This window comes from Phyllostomus hastatus, unplaced genomic scaffold, assembly GCF_019186645.2.
Source record: "Phyllostomus hastatus isolate PE091 unplaced genomic scaffold, TTU_PhHast_1.1 phas_scaffold_501, whole genome shotgun sequence".
Classification (NCBI taxonomy): domain Eukaryota; kingdom Metazoa; phylum Chordata; class Mammalia; order Chiroptera; family Phyllostomidae; genus Phyllostomus; species Phyllostomus hastatus.
Window position 1 is genome coordinate 48,660,786 of NW_025334033.1, and position 18,452 is coordinate 48,679,237.

Below are 18,452 nucleotides of genomic sequence, written 5' to 3' on the forward strand. Positions count from 1 at the left end.
AGCGTGAAAATGGTACAGATCTGTCGTGCTCTTCTGCCGCGTGGTCGGAGAGGACGTCGTCCTGGCAGGAGGAGGGCGTGTGCGGTCGCGGTGCTGGGGCTTCTGCTGCCAATGGCCCCAGGTTTGCTCTGAGATAAACTGAGATTCCTCTTTGGTGTGCACCTGCCACCCCCACCTTCTGGATGGAAGGCCATGTGATCCCATCACAAACAATCCTAAAGCGTTAGCGATAGAAATGTGTTAGGAACAGATTTTAGTTGCTTACACAATTGCAAGCATGAACTGTGGTCGGAGCATCCATCCAGTGGACAGACAGAGCCCTGCTGACTCCCCCTGCTGCTTCTCTTATCTTCCGTAGCTGCACACGTTTTTGTCCTTGTACCGTAGTTACACACAACACCTCATCACCTAGGAATCAGGAAAAGGAGATTATAATTTCCTCCCTCTTTTAAAGGCAGTTGATTTCGTTGGTGTGTCTGTTTACTGGAATATGTTTGTATTCATGTCAATCTATAGGATGAGGAAACACCGTATTTCACATTTACTTCTAAGATGCTCAGAGAACTTTTAATGAGAGGGCTCTTGTAAGTTTTGCTCTAGTGAAATGAATGTTGACACTAAACAACAAGAGAAGGCACGAGAGAGTGACAGAGAGACGGAGCACACCCATGTGTGTGCAAGCGCCCTGCACAGGCTGGGCAGAGAGAGATTTGCTGGTGAAACGCGATGTTTTCACAGTGCTGCTGTGAAATCTAATACGTTGCCCCAGTCAGTCTGTCCGTTTCCTCACCTTCATTAATAATCTTTATATTGATTACATGGTAAAATAATATTTTGAATAGGTTGGGTTAGAGAAAATATCTTCTTAAGATTAATTTTACCTCTTTCTTTTTACTTTTTAAAATTTGGCCACTAGAAGATTTAAAATTACACATGCAGTTCAGCTTATGTTTCTGCAGGAAAGGAACGTGCTTACACCCTCTCACGCATTTCAGTGCAGACCTGCTGCCTGGGAGGTGCTTGGTGGCCACATCTGGCTGGGGGCTGCCGGCGCCACAGCGCGGACACGGCCCTGAGGCAGCTCTGCCCAACTGAAATAAACGAAGGCCTGGGACACAGACGTTATTGAGGAAAACTGGAGTTGCCTCAGTATGAAGCAGAATATGCTCAGGATGGAGCAGAATACGTGGCCTTCAATGTCTGGCTTCTTTCACGTAGCTCCACGTAGTGTTTTCAGGGTTCATACCTGTTGTGACGTGTGTCCGCTCTTCATTTCTTTGTGCGACTGAACAGTCCTCCATTGTCCAGAAATGCCAGGTTTCCTTGTCTGCTTGTCAGTGAGTGGACACGTGGGCGGTTCCTCCTCTTTGGCTGATACAGATAATGCTGCTGGGAACATTCAGGAGGAAGTTTCTTTGTGAACGTGTGTCTTCATGTCCCTCGAAGGGACACCAAGAGAGGAACTGCAGCTTTCCCCGCGGCAGCCACCCCGCCTTCCGTCCCCGGCGGCTGAGCCGAGCCAGCCTCCAGTTCGAGGGCAGAGCCGTCCCAGCGTGTGACGTGTTGGCTCGCTGTGGCTGCACTTTGCATCTCCTCAGCGGCCAAAGACATTGAGGGTCTATTCGTATAACTTCTTTGGAGAAAAGTCCCTGCAGGTCCTTTGGTTTTTAATTAGGTTATTTGAAACAGAAGTTTTTAGTTTCGATGAAACCCAGTTTATCTTTTTCTTTATTTTTTGTGTGCTTTCGGTCTCATGTCTAAGAAACGATCGCATAATCCAGAGTCATGAAGAGTTAGTCATTCTTGTGTTTCCTTCTAAGAGTTTACACTTTTCGCTCTTATGTTGAGGTCTTTGATCTTTCTGAGTTTATTTTTATGTGATAAGGATCCAGCTTCATTCTTTGTGGGTGTCCAGTTGTCCCAGCATGTTTCTTGAAAAGACTGTCCCCACCCTGCCCCAAACTGACTCGGCACCTCTGTGTAAATTACACCGCGAAGCTCTCCTCAGAAAGCTGTCTCCTGATTGGATGCTAAGGGGAAAGCAGCTCTCTTTAGAGATAAGTCTTACATTATTCTGCCTTCTGTGTACTCTGAGCACAGTAGGTCTTTTCTAATTATAAGCCTTTTGGAAGTGTCATTTTTTTCTATTTTAAAATTAAAGTATTAAAGACTAATGACAGTTTAGATTTATTTTCTGATTAAAATTATCTCAGTACTATTTCATACTTTGGAACAAGTCAAATAATGAAAAATGAATTCTAAAATAACACTTCCAGCACGCTCTGCCATCAACACTTCTGCAGGGGTCTGTCCAGGCACCCCCAGTCTCACTTCGGTTTGTCGTCATTAGAATCCGTTGCCTTGAGGACCCCCTAACTAGACTCACGCCGCAGGGTCATTCTCGTGTTTTCTCCCTGGCGCCCAAGAAGCAAAACCCGCACCTGAGTCAGCCTTGCTTCCCTTGCAGTCCGACAGCCACTACTCGAGCCACTCCAGCAGCAACACGCTCTCCAGCAACGCCTCGAGCGCCCACAGTGACGAGAAGTGGTATGACGGGGACCGCACCGAGTCCGAGCTCAACAGCTACAACTATCTGCAAGGCACCTCTGCCGACAGCGGCATCGACACCACCTCCTACGGCCCCAGCCACGGCAGCACCGCCTCCCTGGGGGCCGCCACGTCGTCGCCTCGCTCGGGGCCAGGCAAGGAGAAGGTGGCCCCCCTGTGGCACAGTTCCAGCGAAGTGATCTCCATGGTGGATCGGACTTTAGAGACGGACAGCCATGGCATGGACCGGAAGGCAGAATCCTCCCTGAGCCTGGATATCCACAGCAAGGGCCAGGCTGGCTCCAGCCCTCTGACAAGGGAGAACAGCACTTTCAGTATCAATGACGCTGCTTCCCACACAAGGTAACCGCCCTTCCTGCCGCTCTGCCCTCCCCCAGGCCACCCGAGGCCGAGTTTGCAGCATTGCCCTACCTCACTCTGCTCAGGAGTGTGTAAAGAAAGGGGGTCTTCCATGCAGTGACAGTGATTTTATTTTTTTAAGGTTTTATTTATTTATTTTCAGAGAGAGGAGAAGGGAGGGAGAGAAACATCAGCGTGTGGTTGCCTTTCGCACGTTCCCAGCTGGGGACCTGGCCCGCAACCCAGGCGTGGGCCCTGACTGGGTATCGAACTGGCGGCCCTGTGGTTTCATGGGCTGGCACACAATCCACTGAGCTACACCATCCGGGGCTTTTTTTTTTTTAAACTTTTTATTTTTTACGATTTTATTTAAGTGACAGTTATTTTTATTTATTTAGTGCCTTTTATTTGCCACCAAAATACTTTCTTCCTCCAATCCTAATACTTTATTTTAAACTATGAGAGAAGTTTACAGATTTAGTCCTTGTAAAGTTGTCTTTGACTTTATAAAAAATTTCCTACTGTGCACCAGAATTAGAAGAATTTTGTAATTTGGGCTTTCAGCTAGTGATAGAGAAAGCAGAATGGACAGTCTTTTGAAGACATTAAAAGCAAATCTCGGCCTTACTTTTCAAAGGGAGGGATCGTTTCTAAGGCTAACATGGTGTTACTTGCGAGGCCAAGCACAACCTTGCTTTATTTTACACTGCTGGTCTTCCAGAGAACATCCTTTCCCCACGTCACCTGGTCATTTTCCACTGACAGCCGTGTGCTGAAGGTGGGGGCAGACCTCAGAGAAGCGTAGCTGAAGGTAGACATCCCCTCTGCCGTTCAAAACAGAAACGTGCACACTCCCCCGTGTTCTGGAGCAGGCACAGCAAGTACCGTTTCCATTTCCTCCTTTGGATTTGAGTCTCAGACCCAGAGGATGATAAGGTTCTTCCTTTGGGGAGGAAACACTCCATCACTGTCTTTCAGGGCCTGCTGATCTCTGCGGTGGTTTCTCCTTTCACCTCTGACTGTTGTCGCCCGTCACGGATCAGCCTGTGTGACAGCACCTGGCCCCGCTGTCCTCTGGGCCTCTGCTGTTTGCGCGTCCCCTGGGGAGACAGCAGAGAAGCTGGGTTTAGTTTGACTTTCTAAATGGGAGTCCAGACAAAAAAAAAAAAAAATCTGTCAGCAAACTTGGGATAACCTTCATGAGAGAGAACATCTTCCACGCAATTTGGCTTTAACCTGATCAGTTAAATATCAGTTGTCTTCATTGCCTCTATATTATTACTGGTAAGATTCTTGAGAGTTTCCCACCTTTTAAAATTTCAGTCTGGCCCAGCATTTTACATGTCTCTTTCTGTTTCCCAGTCCCACATTCCAGTAATGAAAAGTTTCTGTGGTGGGTCTGGGAACTGCATGGCCCCCAAACAATTAGCAAGGTAGCGGCAGTCCTGAGTGCCAGGCGTCCAGTTACCTTTCCAAGGTTCAGGAAGCAGAGTGTCTGTGATTCAAGCAGGTTAAGGAAGTGTTTGGAAAAGTGGAACAGAAAGCTGGGCATCCAATACCATCATAATATAATATAGAGGAGTCACATGACACAGAATTAGGACACTCACTGTTTTTGTCACACCCCATTTTTGAGTTCAGCATAGTTTCTCCGTTTAGATTCACTCTTGTTTCTTTGCTTTCCAGTTCTTTGTTTGGAAAGAAAGATGTCTTTTTTAACAATGATATTGAATCTGGGGGTATAGCTCTGGTCTCATTTGATGGTAGTAGAAGAAAATCAGTTACAGAGATCTCGTCTAGTGGGGCATCAGCATGGAGTAAGGTTGGGAAGGCTAGGCCTCCGAGGCCAAAGCACAGAGCATGGGCCATCGCCTGCGCCACCTAACAAATCAGACAGACCCCAGGGCATCTACAAAGTCCCCGCTGGAAGCAGGCACCTGGGATTGTATTTTCAGAATGTGCTGACTGGGGCTGCCTGAAGACCTCAGAGGCTAATCCAAATTTTCTGCTTCAAACTGACCATGCAAAAATTATTTAAGTCATCATGGAGAAATAACTCTTCTGTTGAAAGTCAGACTTACTGCAGAAGAGAAGAATGTAGCCTTTCAGGGAGGGTGGCAGGGCCTCCACCCGCGGATGGGCTGAGTCACGTTCGTTGCTCGGCCCTGGTACCCGGGGATGCTGTGTGACTTCAGTCTGTTGATCTTGGCAGAGTGAGCTGGATAATCAGAGCTTTAGCAGCCTTCCTCTTCTGGAGGAGAGGGGACTTGCCACCAAATGCACATTGCTAGAGAAACCGAAATCACTGAAAATTAGAGAGTTTGTGTCCTCAGAAGACGGGAACGGCAATTAATGTAGAGATCTCTTGACAGTGCATAAAAGAGCTGTACCTGGGACTTGGTGACAGGATCTAAATTACAGTGATTAAGTTCCACTGCGTATTTCTGCCTGGGCTGTGTTCCTACCCGCTCTGTCCTCGAGTCTCCCTGTTGGTGAATATGCGGGGGGAGGGGTTATTGTCGTTTTTTTCTTGTGGCACCCCATGAGAACTGCATTAATGTAGGTTGGTAATTACATAGGATGGTTATATTCAGATGTCGTTAGGAGAAGCCATACACACTAACTTTCTACAATTAAAAAGCCCATTAATTGCTGTAAAGTGTTGTGCCCTAGAAAAATGTATGTATTTTCTATAAGCCTTATAACATTAGGAAGAGATTTTAATTTTTTTTTATTTTTGTAATGGCTGTTTTACTCTCCAGTCTTAAAGACAAACCACACAATAAAATGATTTGTGGAAAGCACAGGAGAGGTGAAAAGAGTTCTAATTTTAATGTACTTTCACCAGCCAGTTTCACTTTCCTCTTAGAGTTCTGGCCTTGGCCGTAGGCAGTGCCACTTTGTGTGGTGACCGAAGATGCCCTCAGCCAGCGCGGCGTGCAGAGCTGCAGTCCTGGTGACCAGTGGCACTGCCGGCGTGAGACACTGGCTGAAGAGCACTCACTGTAAAGCTGAAACCTCTCCGCACACCTGACACGCCTCCTCAGGCCCCGGTCTGACTCGAGCGTCCAGACTTCTGCGCCTGCCCTCGCTGGCTGGCCATTCTGCCGCCTCCCTCTTGCTTCCCGCAGGTCCTTCCGGGAGCCAGTGAGTGCCCACTTAGGTGATCCCAGACACTCGTACACCTGTAGCGCCCTCCCGTTCCAGCGGGTTTCTCACCCACGGTGTTCATCCCAGCATCTTTGCCCAGTGTGTGCCCCTGTGAATGACAGACAGTTGCCCAGTTCATTTTGCTGAACAAAGAGGAGTAACTTCTTAATGTTCCTACTTTCTGCATGATGACTCAAGGCCTCTAACCCGCAAACCATGTCAAAAGGAGCAGAAACCTTCAACTCCTGACTCCCAGAAAACCACTTACATGTACATTTCAGTTACATGTGTAGAAGGGTCAGTATTTGCAGAGAGCTGCACTGCTTCCCATACAGCTGTGTGTGTGAGAGTATGTGCAGCATGGAGTCCTTGCGCAGCATGAAGTTTTAATAAAGTCATTTCTATGTAAGATTTTTTAAAATCTGCAAACTACAGGGACTGGCACAAATAACACCCCCCTTTTATTACAAAATCATAAGCATGTGATTCTGTAACATAACAATATCACACTCAAGCACCCCATATGACATTTGAAGTGAAATGTTCACATTGCTGTCCATCTCATGTGAGACATTCACATACCCTGCCAACCACACTGAAGCCAGCCTTCCTTCTGCTGCGCCCTGTGAAATAAGGAGGGGCTTCATAACAGCGTAGCTGCAAATACCAGTTAATCTGGGTATGAGTTGGTCAGTGTCTGAGCCTCACCAGAGGGGCCGGTGAAAGGCCAGGAGAAATGCCCCGCCCACAGCTGTCAGTATAGGTCTGTTTCAGGAATGCGCTTTTTCTGGTGGACCTAATAAGTTAACTATTCATGCCAAAACAAAACAAAAAACTGTATGCTTCTTCAGAGGAGAGGTAGAGAAGGGCTTTTTCACAGTGCGTTTACATGGGCGTGAAGGCACGCCTTGGGCTGCCAGGTGCCTGTGAGAGTGTTACAGCCTGGTGGTGGTTACCTTCTATTCTCTGTCCTCTTTGGCCTCTTCCGTGTGTGCCTGCCTTCTTTGTTTAGACATTATTTTGTTGTCTTTATCTGTAACGTTTCTCTCCTAAATCTCGTCTTCCTGGAATTTTTTAAAATAGCTGGCAATTACTTCCTTCTCTGTATATACTTTTTAAAGATTTTATTTACTTTTTTAGAGCGGGAGGGGCAAGGAGGGAGAAAGGGAGAGAAACATGTGCAAGAAAAACATAGATGGGTTGCCTGTCACCTGCCCCCTACTGGGGACCTGGCCTGCAAAGCAGCCATGTGCCCTGACTGGGAATCGAACCAGTGATGACCTTTCAGTCTGCAAGCTGGAGCTCAGTCCACTGAGCCACACTATGTCCACCAGCCAGGGCTATATTTTTTCCTTAAAGTAAGAACATGATTTTTGTAAGTTTTATGCACTAATTCACAATTGCAAAGTGCAGCCTATAAACCACAGCTGGCAATCACAAGGCCCGAGGGCCAAATCTAGCCCTCCACCTTGTTTTATCCAGCCCAGCACCTTGTTTCTACCCAGTGGCAGCACCGAGCTCTTTGCTGCTAGTTAAGGAGCAGTTACATTTATACAGTCCTAAAATTACATTCGGCCTTTTGAAGGCAACTGTGAGACTGATGTGGCCCCCGGTGAAAATGAGTCTGACAGCCCTGCTATAAATAGGTGAACCCAGGACTTCTCTTCAACCTGGGGTGGACTCAGCTAGCCTTATGTTGATGGATCATTTTCACTGATAATTTTTGCTTTGTGTTCCACACACAGTTAGCATTCAAGATTCCATTTCAGTTTGCTTTTGTACTACAGAACTACAGGTGATCTGTCCTGCGCTTTCTTGCCTCCATTTCTTCTAGCTTCTGGGAGTGGGTGATTATCTTGTCCAAAACTAACCTCAAAGACTAAGAAACAGAACCACTGTGGTTGAAATTTCAAGTGAACATTGAGAAAAGGAGACCTCTGTCAAGCCACAAATGTCAGATTGCTTGATGTGGAACTTGCCAACAAAGTGTATCATGACTTTGTTCTGTGAAGCAACTAATCCATTTATTCAGTCTATATGGAAAGCCCAAATTCTCCAAATGCCATTAAACTATAAGACCAGCATGGTTCTGAAAAGACAGAGCATCCATTTCTTGTCATATTTAAACCATCCTACCACGATGAGAATTTATCCAATTGCTTAAAAAGAGGCGGGGGATAATCTCAAGAAGAGAGGTTCCGCAACCTTTCTTAGCAATTTCAGTACGTAAGTCCTCTTCCTCTTCCAAATTGTGTTGCATATCTGCCTATTTGAAATTCCTCTAACTGCATTTTAAATATGCAGTTAAGAAAGAATAATATTTGGCAGGGGGGGGAGGTACTGAGTCTAAACATGAAGATTTTTTAATTTTAAGATCATGAAATCTGCAGGCACCAACAAGAACCCGCTTGGAAACAATTTTTAAAAAAAGAAGGAAACTTTGGAGCGGCCCCCCCGCTTCCAGGCACGTCGGGAGAGGAGGACCGGGAAAGCGGATCTGGGTGCTGGGCGCCAGGTCCGAGCCTCAGTCCCACTGACCAGTGAGGTGGCCTTTGGGCAGTCGTGCCGTCGCCCTGGGCTGGTCCCTGGCCTGCAATCCAGTAATGCCTGGTCCACTTTCTACGTGGGTGTTTTCATGTGTTTGCTGAGAGCAAAGATAGTTATCCAATGTATTGCAAACTGTAAACGTCCTTTTAAGACAGAAGGTTTTCTGTCATTTCTTTTTCTGTATTCTCCATCAGCCACCTTCATGCAGTTATCCAGCTACTTTTTCTCTGACAAACACGTATCTCTTTCAAAGTCCTCTTTTATAGTTTTGCTTGTCAGTTTTCCTCCTGTGTTTTCTCTGTCCTTTTGAGATGCCAAACCTGGACACGACACTCTCCTCAGCTATGCCTAATAAAGTGATAATATTTATAGCAGTCTCGTTAGCTTCCCATTAAGCAGCTCAGCACTGCAGATGTGTTCATCTTGCTGTGCATAGTCGCCCCTGAGGTCTCCTGCTGCACATGCGTAGCCGCATTTCCCTTTGCTTCATGCACCAGTGTGCTCTTGTACTCATTAACTATCCCTGTCATGGGCAAAGAGTTTTCTTTACTGCGGTCACTTGATTGTCCCTTTTGCCAGCTTAATCATTGCAACTTCCATATTTCTTTTCCCCCGATCGTGTAGAGTCAGTGTCTTCTGAAGACCTCTCAAACTGTCGAGCCCAGGACTGGATAGAATCGGCTAGTGCAGAACTCAGTGGGAGGCACAGGCCTCCTCAGTCATTATCCTATACATTGTCTGTCGTCCAGAGGTGGACTGGCTATTTGCACAAGGAATCCCAGGAAACCCTCCCAGCCCCCTCCCCTTGATGTTAGGCTACCAGCCAGCCTTGCCGCAGCCATTTGACAGGTGACTAATTGCTGCTCTACCCCTCCTGAAAATGTCACTCTTAGCAGGCCCAGCCTGTCTAAAATCCATCCTTCCGTGTCATCTCTGAGCAGTAATGACTCCAGGCATTTCCCTCAGTGGCTTTCCGCGACACAGAAGAGTGGCTGGCCGATGTTTCCCATGGGAGGAGGTGGTCTCCGTGATGGTGCAGAGCAGTTTCCGGGCCCTTAGAGCTTGGGGCTCCGGTTTATATCACCAGGCCGCCCCATCCTGTGCAGTTCATCCCTTTGCAAGGCCCACAAGCAGATGTGTGCCTCCTTTGTAAGGTGGCACTGCCGTGACTGGTGCCCTTTCTGCAGGTCAGTCTCTGGCATCCTTTCCTGCAGAGGTTCCGCAGCTGGGAATGTCCCACAGCCAGGCCGCAGTGCCTTTGGTTCACGGTTTCATCAGATCAGGGTGGGTAGTTTGGACACATTCAGAGCACCCCAGATTCCCAGTTACCTCACTGCCTCTCTTTTCTCTCTGCGTGAGGTGCCACGTGTATGTGTGTGTGTCCTCTCTTTCTTTTCAAAATTCATGCTGTGGAACAACCCAATGAATCAAAGGCCAGTCCGTTTTTAGGAAAGGGGAAATGCCCTGTTTATGTCAAGTGCAAAGCTAGTGATCTCTTCGTGTGGAATCCAGAAACACTGTGACTGAACTTTCAGTGGCTCCTCCAGTTTGGCCACACTCAACATTAAACTCACTTCGACGTAATGAGAAGAGGGCAGCCATTGCTGTTGTCACTGGTCACAGGCCTGTTGTTGGCTCATTACCTTCTTCCACAATTCCTATGGAGACCCAGCGTGCCATAGGTGATCTTCATTCACATCAGAGACAGGGGAGGGAGGGAGAAAGAGAGGGAGAGAAACGTCAATGTGTGGTTGCTTCTCATTCGCCCCCACTAGGGGACCTGGCCCGCAACCCAGCCATGTGCCCTGACCAGGAGGAATTGAACCAGTGACCCTTTGGTTCGTAGGCTGGCACTCAATCCACAGAGTCACACCCGCCGGGGCTGATGTCACCTTCTTGATCTTGACAATATGAAGTAGGATTTTGATGAAGTCACAACAATAGGAATAATTCAGTGGATTTTGAGCCGCGTGCACACTCAGGGGAGAGTTTGACAAAATACACAGCCCAGCACCACCCAGGTCAATTAAATTAAAATCTCTGGGGTTAGGGCCCAAGAATGTGTGTTTTAAAAACTCCCAGGTGACCCTCGTGTGCCTGTTGGATTAGGAGCCAAGTATGTACCAAAGTGCACACCTGCATGTGCTAGTCACACACATTAATGAATTCTTTGATTTTAACTTGGTTCCCAAATCCGATCAGTGGTTAAGCAGGGCTGTCTAGATTATCACTGTTACTGATCAAAAGAATGCTGGTGTTTCACGTCTGGGAGCTCGTGTCCGCCTTCACGTTCACAGGTAAAACCAGTTATCAGGCCTGTGGTCTTACCTAAGCAGTTACCCTTTCAAGAGTGCACTTGTGAACCGAAGTATAACTGTAGATTTAATTTCTTGCAATATAAGAACAGCAACATCTAGTTTTAAACACAGTATGAATAAAATACAGCATCTTCATGCATAACTAACTCTTCCTTACATTTAAATGGTTGAGTAATTATTTATTTGACAGTTTGTTTCATCAAATATCATCTACCTACAATGGCCGGGGACTACTCTAGGAGTGGAGAATACAGTAGTAAACATATCAGACAAAAATGTTGGCCCTCACAGAGCTTGCATCTAAACAAGGAGACAGACGGTAAAGAAGATAAACACGTTACGTGCATGGTGTGCTACGTAAACGCTGAAGAGAAGCTCTTTGTTCAACAGTTAGTTATTTTACTTGGAGTCTACTAAATCCTAGCATTGTTAGATACACAAGGGTGCTGAGGGCAGTTTCTGTCGTCAAAGAGTTTATAATCTAGTACAAAACCTTAAATGCCTCTCAGAGAAATGATGTAATTAAATTTGGACAGGAAGGGAAGGGCTCCAAAAACTGTATATACTATATGTATTGCGCTTTCCTTTGGCGTTTCTAAGCCTCTTCTGTAACTTCCCTTATTATGCAGTATCACATTTGGCCCAAACCAGCACAACTACTTTGTAAAACATGGAGGAATGATTTGTAAATTAGCAGACAATGCAATCTATTTTCTATTTTCATGGCTGATTATTTCTGTTCTGACCAAACATTTAGGCCTTGAGAGCCTCTGGGTTTTGAATGCCGATGTTATCATATCGAGACACTTGTTGCTGAGAAAGACAAAAATGGGCAGTTCAAAGGTACCTTGGGTACTGCGGTTTTCAGAATGAGTCAGGGACTGCAGCACTAGCTGAACACACCTTAAAAGTGCAGATCCTCATGTCCCTCCACCCCTCCTAGCTCACTGAATCGGAATCTCAGGTGGGGCCCTGCCATTTCTATTTTAACATTTATTTAGGATGTCAGAACCAGCTCTAGTAACTCTTAACACACTTGCACTCACTCGTGGATACTCACCAAGGCAGGTGGAGCAAGCACATGATTATCGAAGCTGAGAGATGCATATGCTAGACCCTGATTCGTTACATTTCACTTTATTGACATCTGCTTCTGACACCAACTGTGGTTGAGGTGTGAGACATACCACATCTGTGTTATAAATGTCTGTGAGGTAGGTATAGTCAGTTGAAAAGATCTGCAAACCAGGCTGGATCTTGTTGCTAAGTAACTAACAAATGGCCACAAGCCCGTCGTATTGTTTTAAAGTATCCGGAAGGGTGCACTCTCACCATCTCAGAAGCTTCTCCCTGTGTTAATTCATGTGACTGCTGGTCCGGGTCTCTGGTGTAGCTAGCTCTCAATGAGCTGATCTGCCTCTATCCTTGTATCTGTCCCCACTTTCTTTTTTCCTCTTGGTTCTCCTTTCCCCGCTTAGTCTCCTTCCATAAGAGAAACCTGCTGTTATTTTGCTCTCATTGATCTAACGTACTGCACTTATGCAAGAGTTTTGCATTCCAACTTTTCTTAATTTTAAAAGCAAACAAACAGGATAATTTGTTACCAAGAGGTAAAAACTAAATGAGATCGTGTTTCTTTTCAACTCATGTGAGAGATTTTGAGGGGTGTCCTCCCTACCCTTGAGGTCCTTTTGTTTTATTTTTGTGGGTGTTTCCACTGAAGCACAGCGTGCATATCAAGAAAGGCACAGGTCATGGGTGTGCGTCAGGATGAATTTTCACAGCGTGCCCACACCCACGTCATCACTCCCCAGGTCAAGAACTGGAACATGTCAACATCCAGACAGCCTTCCTCCCACACACCTTCCCCAGTCGCGCCCATCTCCTCCCCACCGTGAACACAGCCCTGAAGCCTGAACTCCTGGACTCACGTTGCCTGTTTGGGGGCTTTATATACATGGAATCGTACCACGTGTTTTATTCTGTGTCTGGTGCCTTTATCAACATTATGTTAGTGAGATTCACCCATGTGCTGCAGGTCGCTTCAGTTTCTTTTCATTGCTGGAGTATAATTACATTTCGGGAACACACCACCACTCATCCATTCTGTCGATGCACATTTTGAGTGTTTCCAGTGTGGGGATATTACAAATTCTCTTGCGTGTCCTTTGATGCACAACGTATATGAATTTCTTTTGCATGTTGACCTAGGAGTGGGTTGCTAAGTCATAGTATACACACAAACACACACGCACACACTCGACTTTAGCAGAGACTGTGAACCAGTTTGCTGAAGTGGTTGTAACCAGTAACACTCCCACCAGCCACGTGTAAGGGTTCTAATGGATTCACATCCTCTCTGTCACTTACTGTTGTAAGTATATAATTTTAGTCTTGCTGCAGGGTGTGTAATTGTCCCTCCTTGTGGCATTAATTTGCATTTTCTGATAACTGGTGATACTCAGCACCAGTGTGTGCTGGTTTTTGAGATGTCCCCTTTGGTGAGATTCCTTTTCAGATCTTTGCCTATTTTTCTACTGCGTTGTCTTTAGGAGTTGTGTGTTCTGGATAGAGCCCATAGTTGGAGATATATTTTACATCTGTTTTCCTACTCTGTATCTTCGGATGAGCAGAAGTTCTTTTAATGGGGTTAAACCATTTCCTTTATAGTCTTACTAAAGAACCTCTGCTTCTTTCATGAAAATGTTCTCACACATTATAGTCTAGAATCTTTAGTTTTACATTTAAATACACAATCCAAATGCAAACAATTTTTAGGTAAGCTATGAAGTGGGGATTTAAGATCTATTTTCACCTGTATGTATTATCTCAAGACCATTAGGGAATGGTTTTCGAGGGACAGAGAAGTTGCATGAAGCGTGCCCATGTGCCCTGCACCAGTTTCCCTTGTTGTTGTCCTCTCACGTGACTCTGGCGCCTGTGGGACAGCTGAGGCATTGATACTGATCTGTTATCACTCACCAAGGCACATACATTATTCAGATCGCCACCATTAGTTTTTCGCAAATGGAAGTGCTGTTAAAGGTTGCTTGGAGAGCGTCCTCTTAACTAAGTCTTCAGGCACATAGTCAGTCCATCATCATAGGAGGAGACAGCTGCCTTTGGTCTGAGCCTACGCTGGGAGAACTCTGCAGGGCTCAAGCAGTGTGAACTCGGGTCCCACGAGGTCACTGGGGAGGAAGTATGGAAATCCTGCGTGTAAAGGCCCTCCAGGTATTCTGCCTTTCTGAGTTTTAAAAGTGTAATGAGTAAGGAGCCTTATTCTTAAGTCCGATAGTCTGGAGTTTTATCATCTTTAACTAATGTTTAAAATATGTTTACGTTTAGTCACAGACTATACATGATTTATCTTACAACTGGAGTTTGTACCTTTTGACCACCTTCACCCATTTCAGCCCCTCCCCGACCTCTGGCAGCTTCCAGTCTGTTCTCTGTTTCCGTGAAGTTTTCTGTTCTGTTTTGTTTAGATTACATGTATCAGTGAGATCATACAGTATATTTGTCTTTGTCTGACTTATTTCATTTAACACAATGCCCTCAAGATCCATTTATGTTGTTGCAAGTGGCAGGATTTTCTTCTTTTTACAGCAGAATTCTATTCCAATGTGTGTATAATACACCGCATTTTCTTCACCCATTCATTCATTGGTGGACACTTAGGGTGCTTTCATGTCGTGGCTATCATGAATAATGCTGCCGTGAACACAGGGACACAGGTGTCTTCGAGGTAGTGTTTTTGTTTTCTTCGGATCCGTACCCAGAGGTGGAATTGCTGGGTCGTATGGTAGTTCTACTTTGTATTTTCTGAGGAAGCTCCACACTGTTTCCCACAGTGGCTGCACCGACCCTCAGTCCCACCAACAGTGCGTAGGGGTTCCTGTTTCTTCCCATCCTCTCCAGCACTCGTTGTTTCCTGTATTTTTGATAATGACCATTCCAACAGGTGTGAGCTGATACTTTGTCGTGGTTTTGCCTTGCATGTCCCTGGTGACTACTGGTGTTGGCCATCTCTGTGTCTTTGGGAAAACGGTCATTTCAGATCCTCTGCCCATTTTTAATCGATTTGTTTTTTCTCTCATTTTGTAGGTTGCCTTTTTATTTTGTTGGAGTTTTGTTTTTCATTTATTTTTGGCACTAAGCAGGTTTTTAAATTTGTGTAGTCCCACTTGTATGTTTTTGTTTTTGGTGCCTTAACTTTTGGTGTCAACCCCAAAAAATCATTGTGAAGTCAAGGAACTTACCCCCTATATTTTCTTCCAGGAGTTTTGTAGTTTCAGATCCTATACTTAAGTCTTTAATCCACGTGGAGTGGATTTTTGTGTTTAGTATAAAGTAGTTCATTCTGATCAGCTTTTAGATGCCCGAGGCCGTGGGTAGGGAGACCTCGGCATTAAGGTGCCCCTTTGACCTTGGATGTGTGTGGGAGACTGTGCCCGATACGGTCTCCTCCCCTGTTTTCGGCCCGGCCTGGGCAGCATCCCCACGGCCCCTAGTTCTGAGGAAGGCAGGACGGCAGCCCAGACTGCCAGGCCCTTTCCTGCAGACGTTCCCGTCACTCGCCTCCTGTAGACTTCGCTGTTCGCAAACTTAAGTGGTGCCAGCGTGCTTCAGAGTGTCCCTGACAGTCTTAACTGTTTGTGCGTGTCTTTCCCTGTGACAGCAGACGTTTAAATTATAGAGAGAAAGCAAGGAAGGCCAGCCAGTATTTCATGGTCTTTAACCCGGCAGTAACCCCCATCCTGGGTGACACTTTATGACACTTCCGTGGCTGACAGGCCGGCTCCAGATGCACACTTGGGTCACCCTGTCCTTGTCCCGCTTCCCGCAGCACCATGAGCTCCCGTCACTCCGCCAGCCCGGTCGTCTTCACCAGTGCCAGGAGTTCACCCAAGGAAGAGCTCCACCCCGCCGCCGCCTCGCAGCTCGCGCCTTCCTTCTCCTCCTCCTCGTCCTCCTCGTCTGGCCCTAGGACTTTCTACCCTCGCCAGGGCGCTACTAGCAAGTACCTGATCGGGTGGAAAAAACCTGAAGGAACCATAAACTCCGTGGGATTTATGGACACAAGAAAGTGAGAATTTTATTTGTGTCTCTTACCTGGTGATTTGCTTTTAACATGACAGAAAACAGAAAAGTTTGGGACGATTTTCTATGACCAAGGTGGCCAGGCTGGGAGGTGGGAAAGAGTTGATTTGGCAGGGACATTATTATTTTCCTAAGTAAAACTTGTCTCAAATTATTTCTGCCTCTCATTCCTTAAAAAAGATGGATTGCAACATGTTCAGATCGGAGAGCCCTAGATCTCCCATGAAACGGCACAGCCGTCCCCCTGACCCGTGGGAGATGTGTTCCGCACCCCCCGGTGATGCCTGAACCGCAGATAACACCGAACCCTACACATGTGTACTGTGTGTTTTCCTATCCATACATACCTTTGGTAGTTTCATCTGTAAGTCAGGCACAGTGAGAAATTAACAGCAATAACTAAAAATAAAATAGAGCAGTTATAACAACGTGCTGCACTGAAAGTCATGTGGATGGGGTCTCTCTGTGATAACTGACTTGGCAGCGGAGACCTGGCTGCGAAGGGACCCAGCGGAGGGCAGTGTGCACCTCCGGGGACGCGCTGGACACAGGGCTGGCTCGTGCCCCGGGCGGGGAGGTGCAAGGGTTCGTTCGTGCTACTCAGAATGGCACACCATTTAAAACGTGGGAGTTGTTAATTTCTGGATTTCCCCATCAACACTTTTGGAAGGCGGTTGGCGGTGAGTGAATGTGACCACTGAAAGCAGAACCTCGGGTAGGAGGGGCTGCTGGTGTGCCTGGAGAGCCGCCTTCAGAGTGACCAGCCCTCTGGTGCGAAGACCAGCCCTGTCCCTTCGAGGACATTAATCCAGCCTTTCCATTTAATCTTAACGGGGCCAGGCGGCACCAGAGGGAATATTAGAAAGTAAGGGACTGCATAGATAAAGGGCTTTTTACAAAGTACAGCAAAAAAAAAAAGAATAAATGATTCATTCCATTATTTTGTTTTTGCCTGTACAGAGATTGCATTTGGGATCCATAACCTGTGGTCTTTTATTAATGAGTCTGTTGCTAATTTTGGCTTAGTAGAGCTAATTATTTCCTGTAAAAGAATGATTGTTTCATCAAACTTTTTATTTTGTGTTTCAAATTGGTTTTGTTTCTTTAACAAGAATTTATCTGAGTAGCTTCTAATGTAGTTGAACAGAAGTAATTCTCACTTTTCTCCCGTATAATATTTCTCCATGACTCGCGTCCTTCAGAGCCCGTGGAGCCCTTCAGTCAGCCTTCCTGACCTCCTTCCTGCCGTCTCTCCCCTTGTATTCCAGGCGTCATCAGAGTGACGGTAATGAGATAGCCCACCCCAGGCTGCGCGCCTCGACCAGGGACCTCCGCGCGTCTCCTAAGCCAAGCTCCAAGTCCACCATTGAAGAGGACCTCAAGAAACTCATCGACCTTGAAAGCCCAACTCCCGAATCCCAGAAGAACTTTAAGGTACGAGACAGCTTGGGGTAAACAGCAGGTGGAGGGAGGCCAGGTGGGACAGAGCTGCTCACCAGGTACACCCTCCAAGAAGTGTCAGTTCCCAGCTCCTCCCACCATCCCCCATCATCTTCCCAATAGTCAGTTCGCAGTGCTTTCCAAACATTCTGTTCCTGTAGCCGCGTCCTTCCCGTCTGGGTTTAAGCCAGCCTGCCCCAGCCCCCGGGGCCCTTCCATCTCCAGGTCTCCAGTGCACCCTGCTCTCCGTGCGCAAGCTGCACTGTTCTCTAGTCTGCTGCTCCTCGGGCCTCTGCAGAGGCTTCTGTGGCCCCCTTGTCAGACAGAAACTCTCCTCTCAGGGCTTCAGTACCTTCTGCCCAAACGGCTCCCCTTCTCCCACAAATCGCCCCGCCCCGTGTGCCCACAGCACTCCGCACTCTGGCCTTGCTTCTGTCCGCTGGCCCTGGCCGCGCAGACGTGCTGGCTGTGCCTTGTGCACTCCCCAGTTCAGCACACTGCGCCTGCACACTTTCCTTCAGAACTCTCCGGACTCGCTCTGCTTCGTGGAGCCTTCCCTCCGTCCCCTCCCAGAATTCCAGGCTACACCTGCCTTCTCTAGAACCCAGCCTCCCTGCCCATCAAGTCCAGAGCACTCGCTCAGAGTTGATGTTCCTGTGTCAGTGACCGCACCTTTGCATGGCCGTGTGAAAGGGTTTGTTCTGCTCACCTCAGCTTGGAGGAGCCCGGAGCCTCCCTAAGGCTCCCCACTCTCGTCCTCCAAGATGTGCACGCGCACACTCCCGGGCTCGGAGCTGGTGTGTGCCGCCCAGGGCCCCGAGGTGTTGCCCTCTGAGTGTACAGCGCTCTGTCTGCAGTGTCTCTGGGAGCCCAGGACATGGGTGTCCACCCCCAGGGGGGTCACAGCAGTAAACTTGGGCGTGTTCTGTTCACTAGTGCTTAGTTAAGTGATTTGTAGTCTGTGTGAAATGACTAGCAAACTTAATT

The 18,452-nt window shown here is 47.1% G+C and overlaps 1 protein-coding gene across 12 annotated transcripts in view; it reads left to right on the forward strand.

Annotated features, from left to right (window-relative positions):
* The window catches only part of SIPA1L1 (signal induced proliferation associated 1 like 1), a 330,102-nt gene that overhangs the window by 294,254 nt on the left and 17,396 nt on the right, over positions 1 to 18,452 (forward strand). For all 12 annotated transcript variants that reach the window (XM_045822209.1, XM_045822208.1, XM_045822219.1 and 9 more), the window contains 3 exons: positions 2,468 to 2,910; positions 15,772 to 16,011; positions 17,294 to 17,459. In XM_045822209.1, the coding sequence (XP_045678165.1) occupies positions 2,468 to 2,910; positions 15,772 to 16,011; positions 17,294 to 17,459 (849 nt within the window). The remainder of the gene's footprint in view (positions 1 to 2,467; positions 2,911 to 15,771; positions 16,012 to 17,293; positions 17,460 to 18,452) is intronic.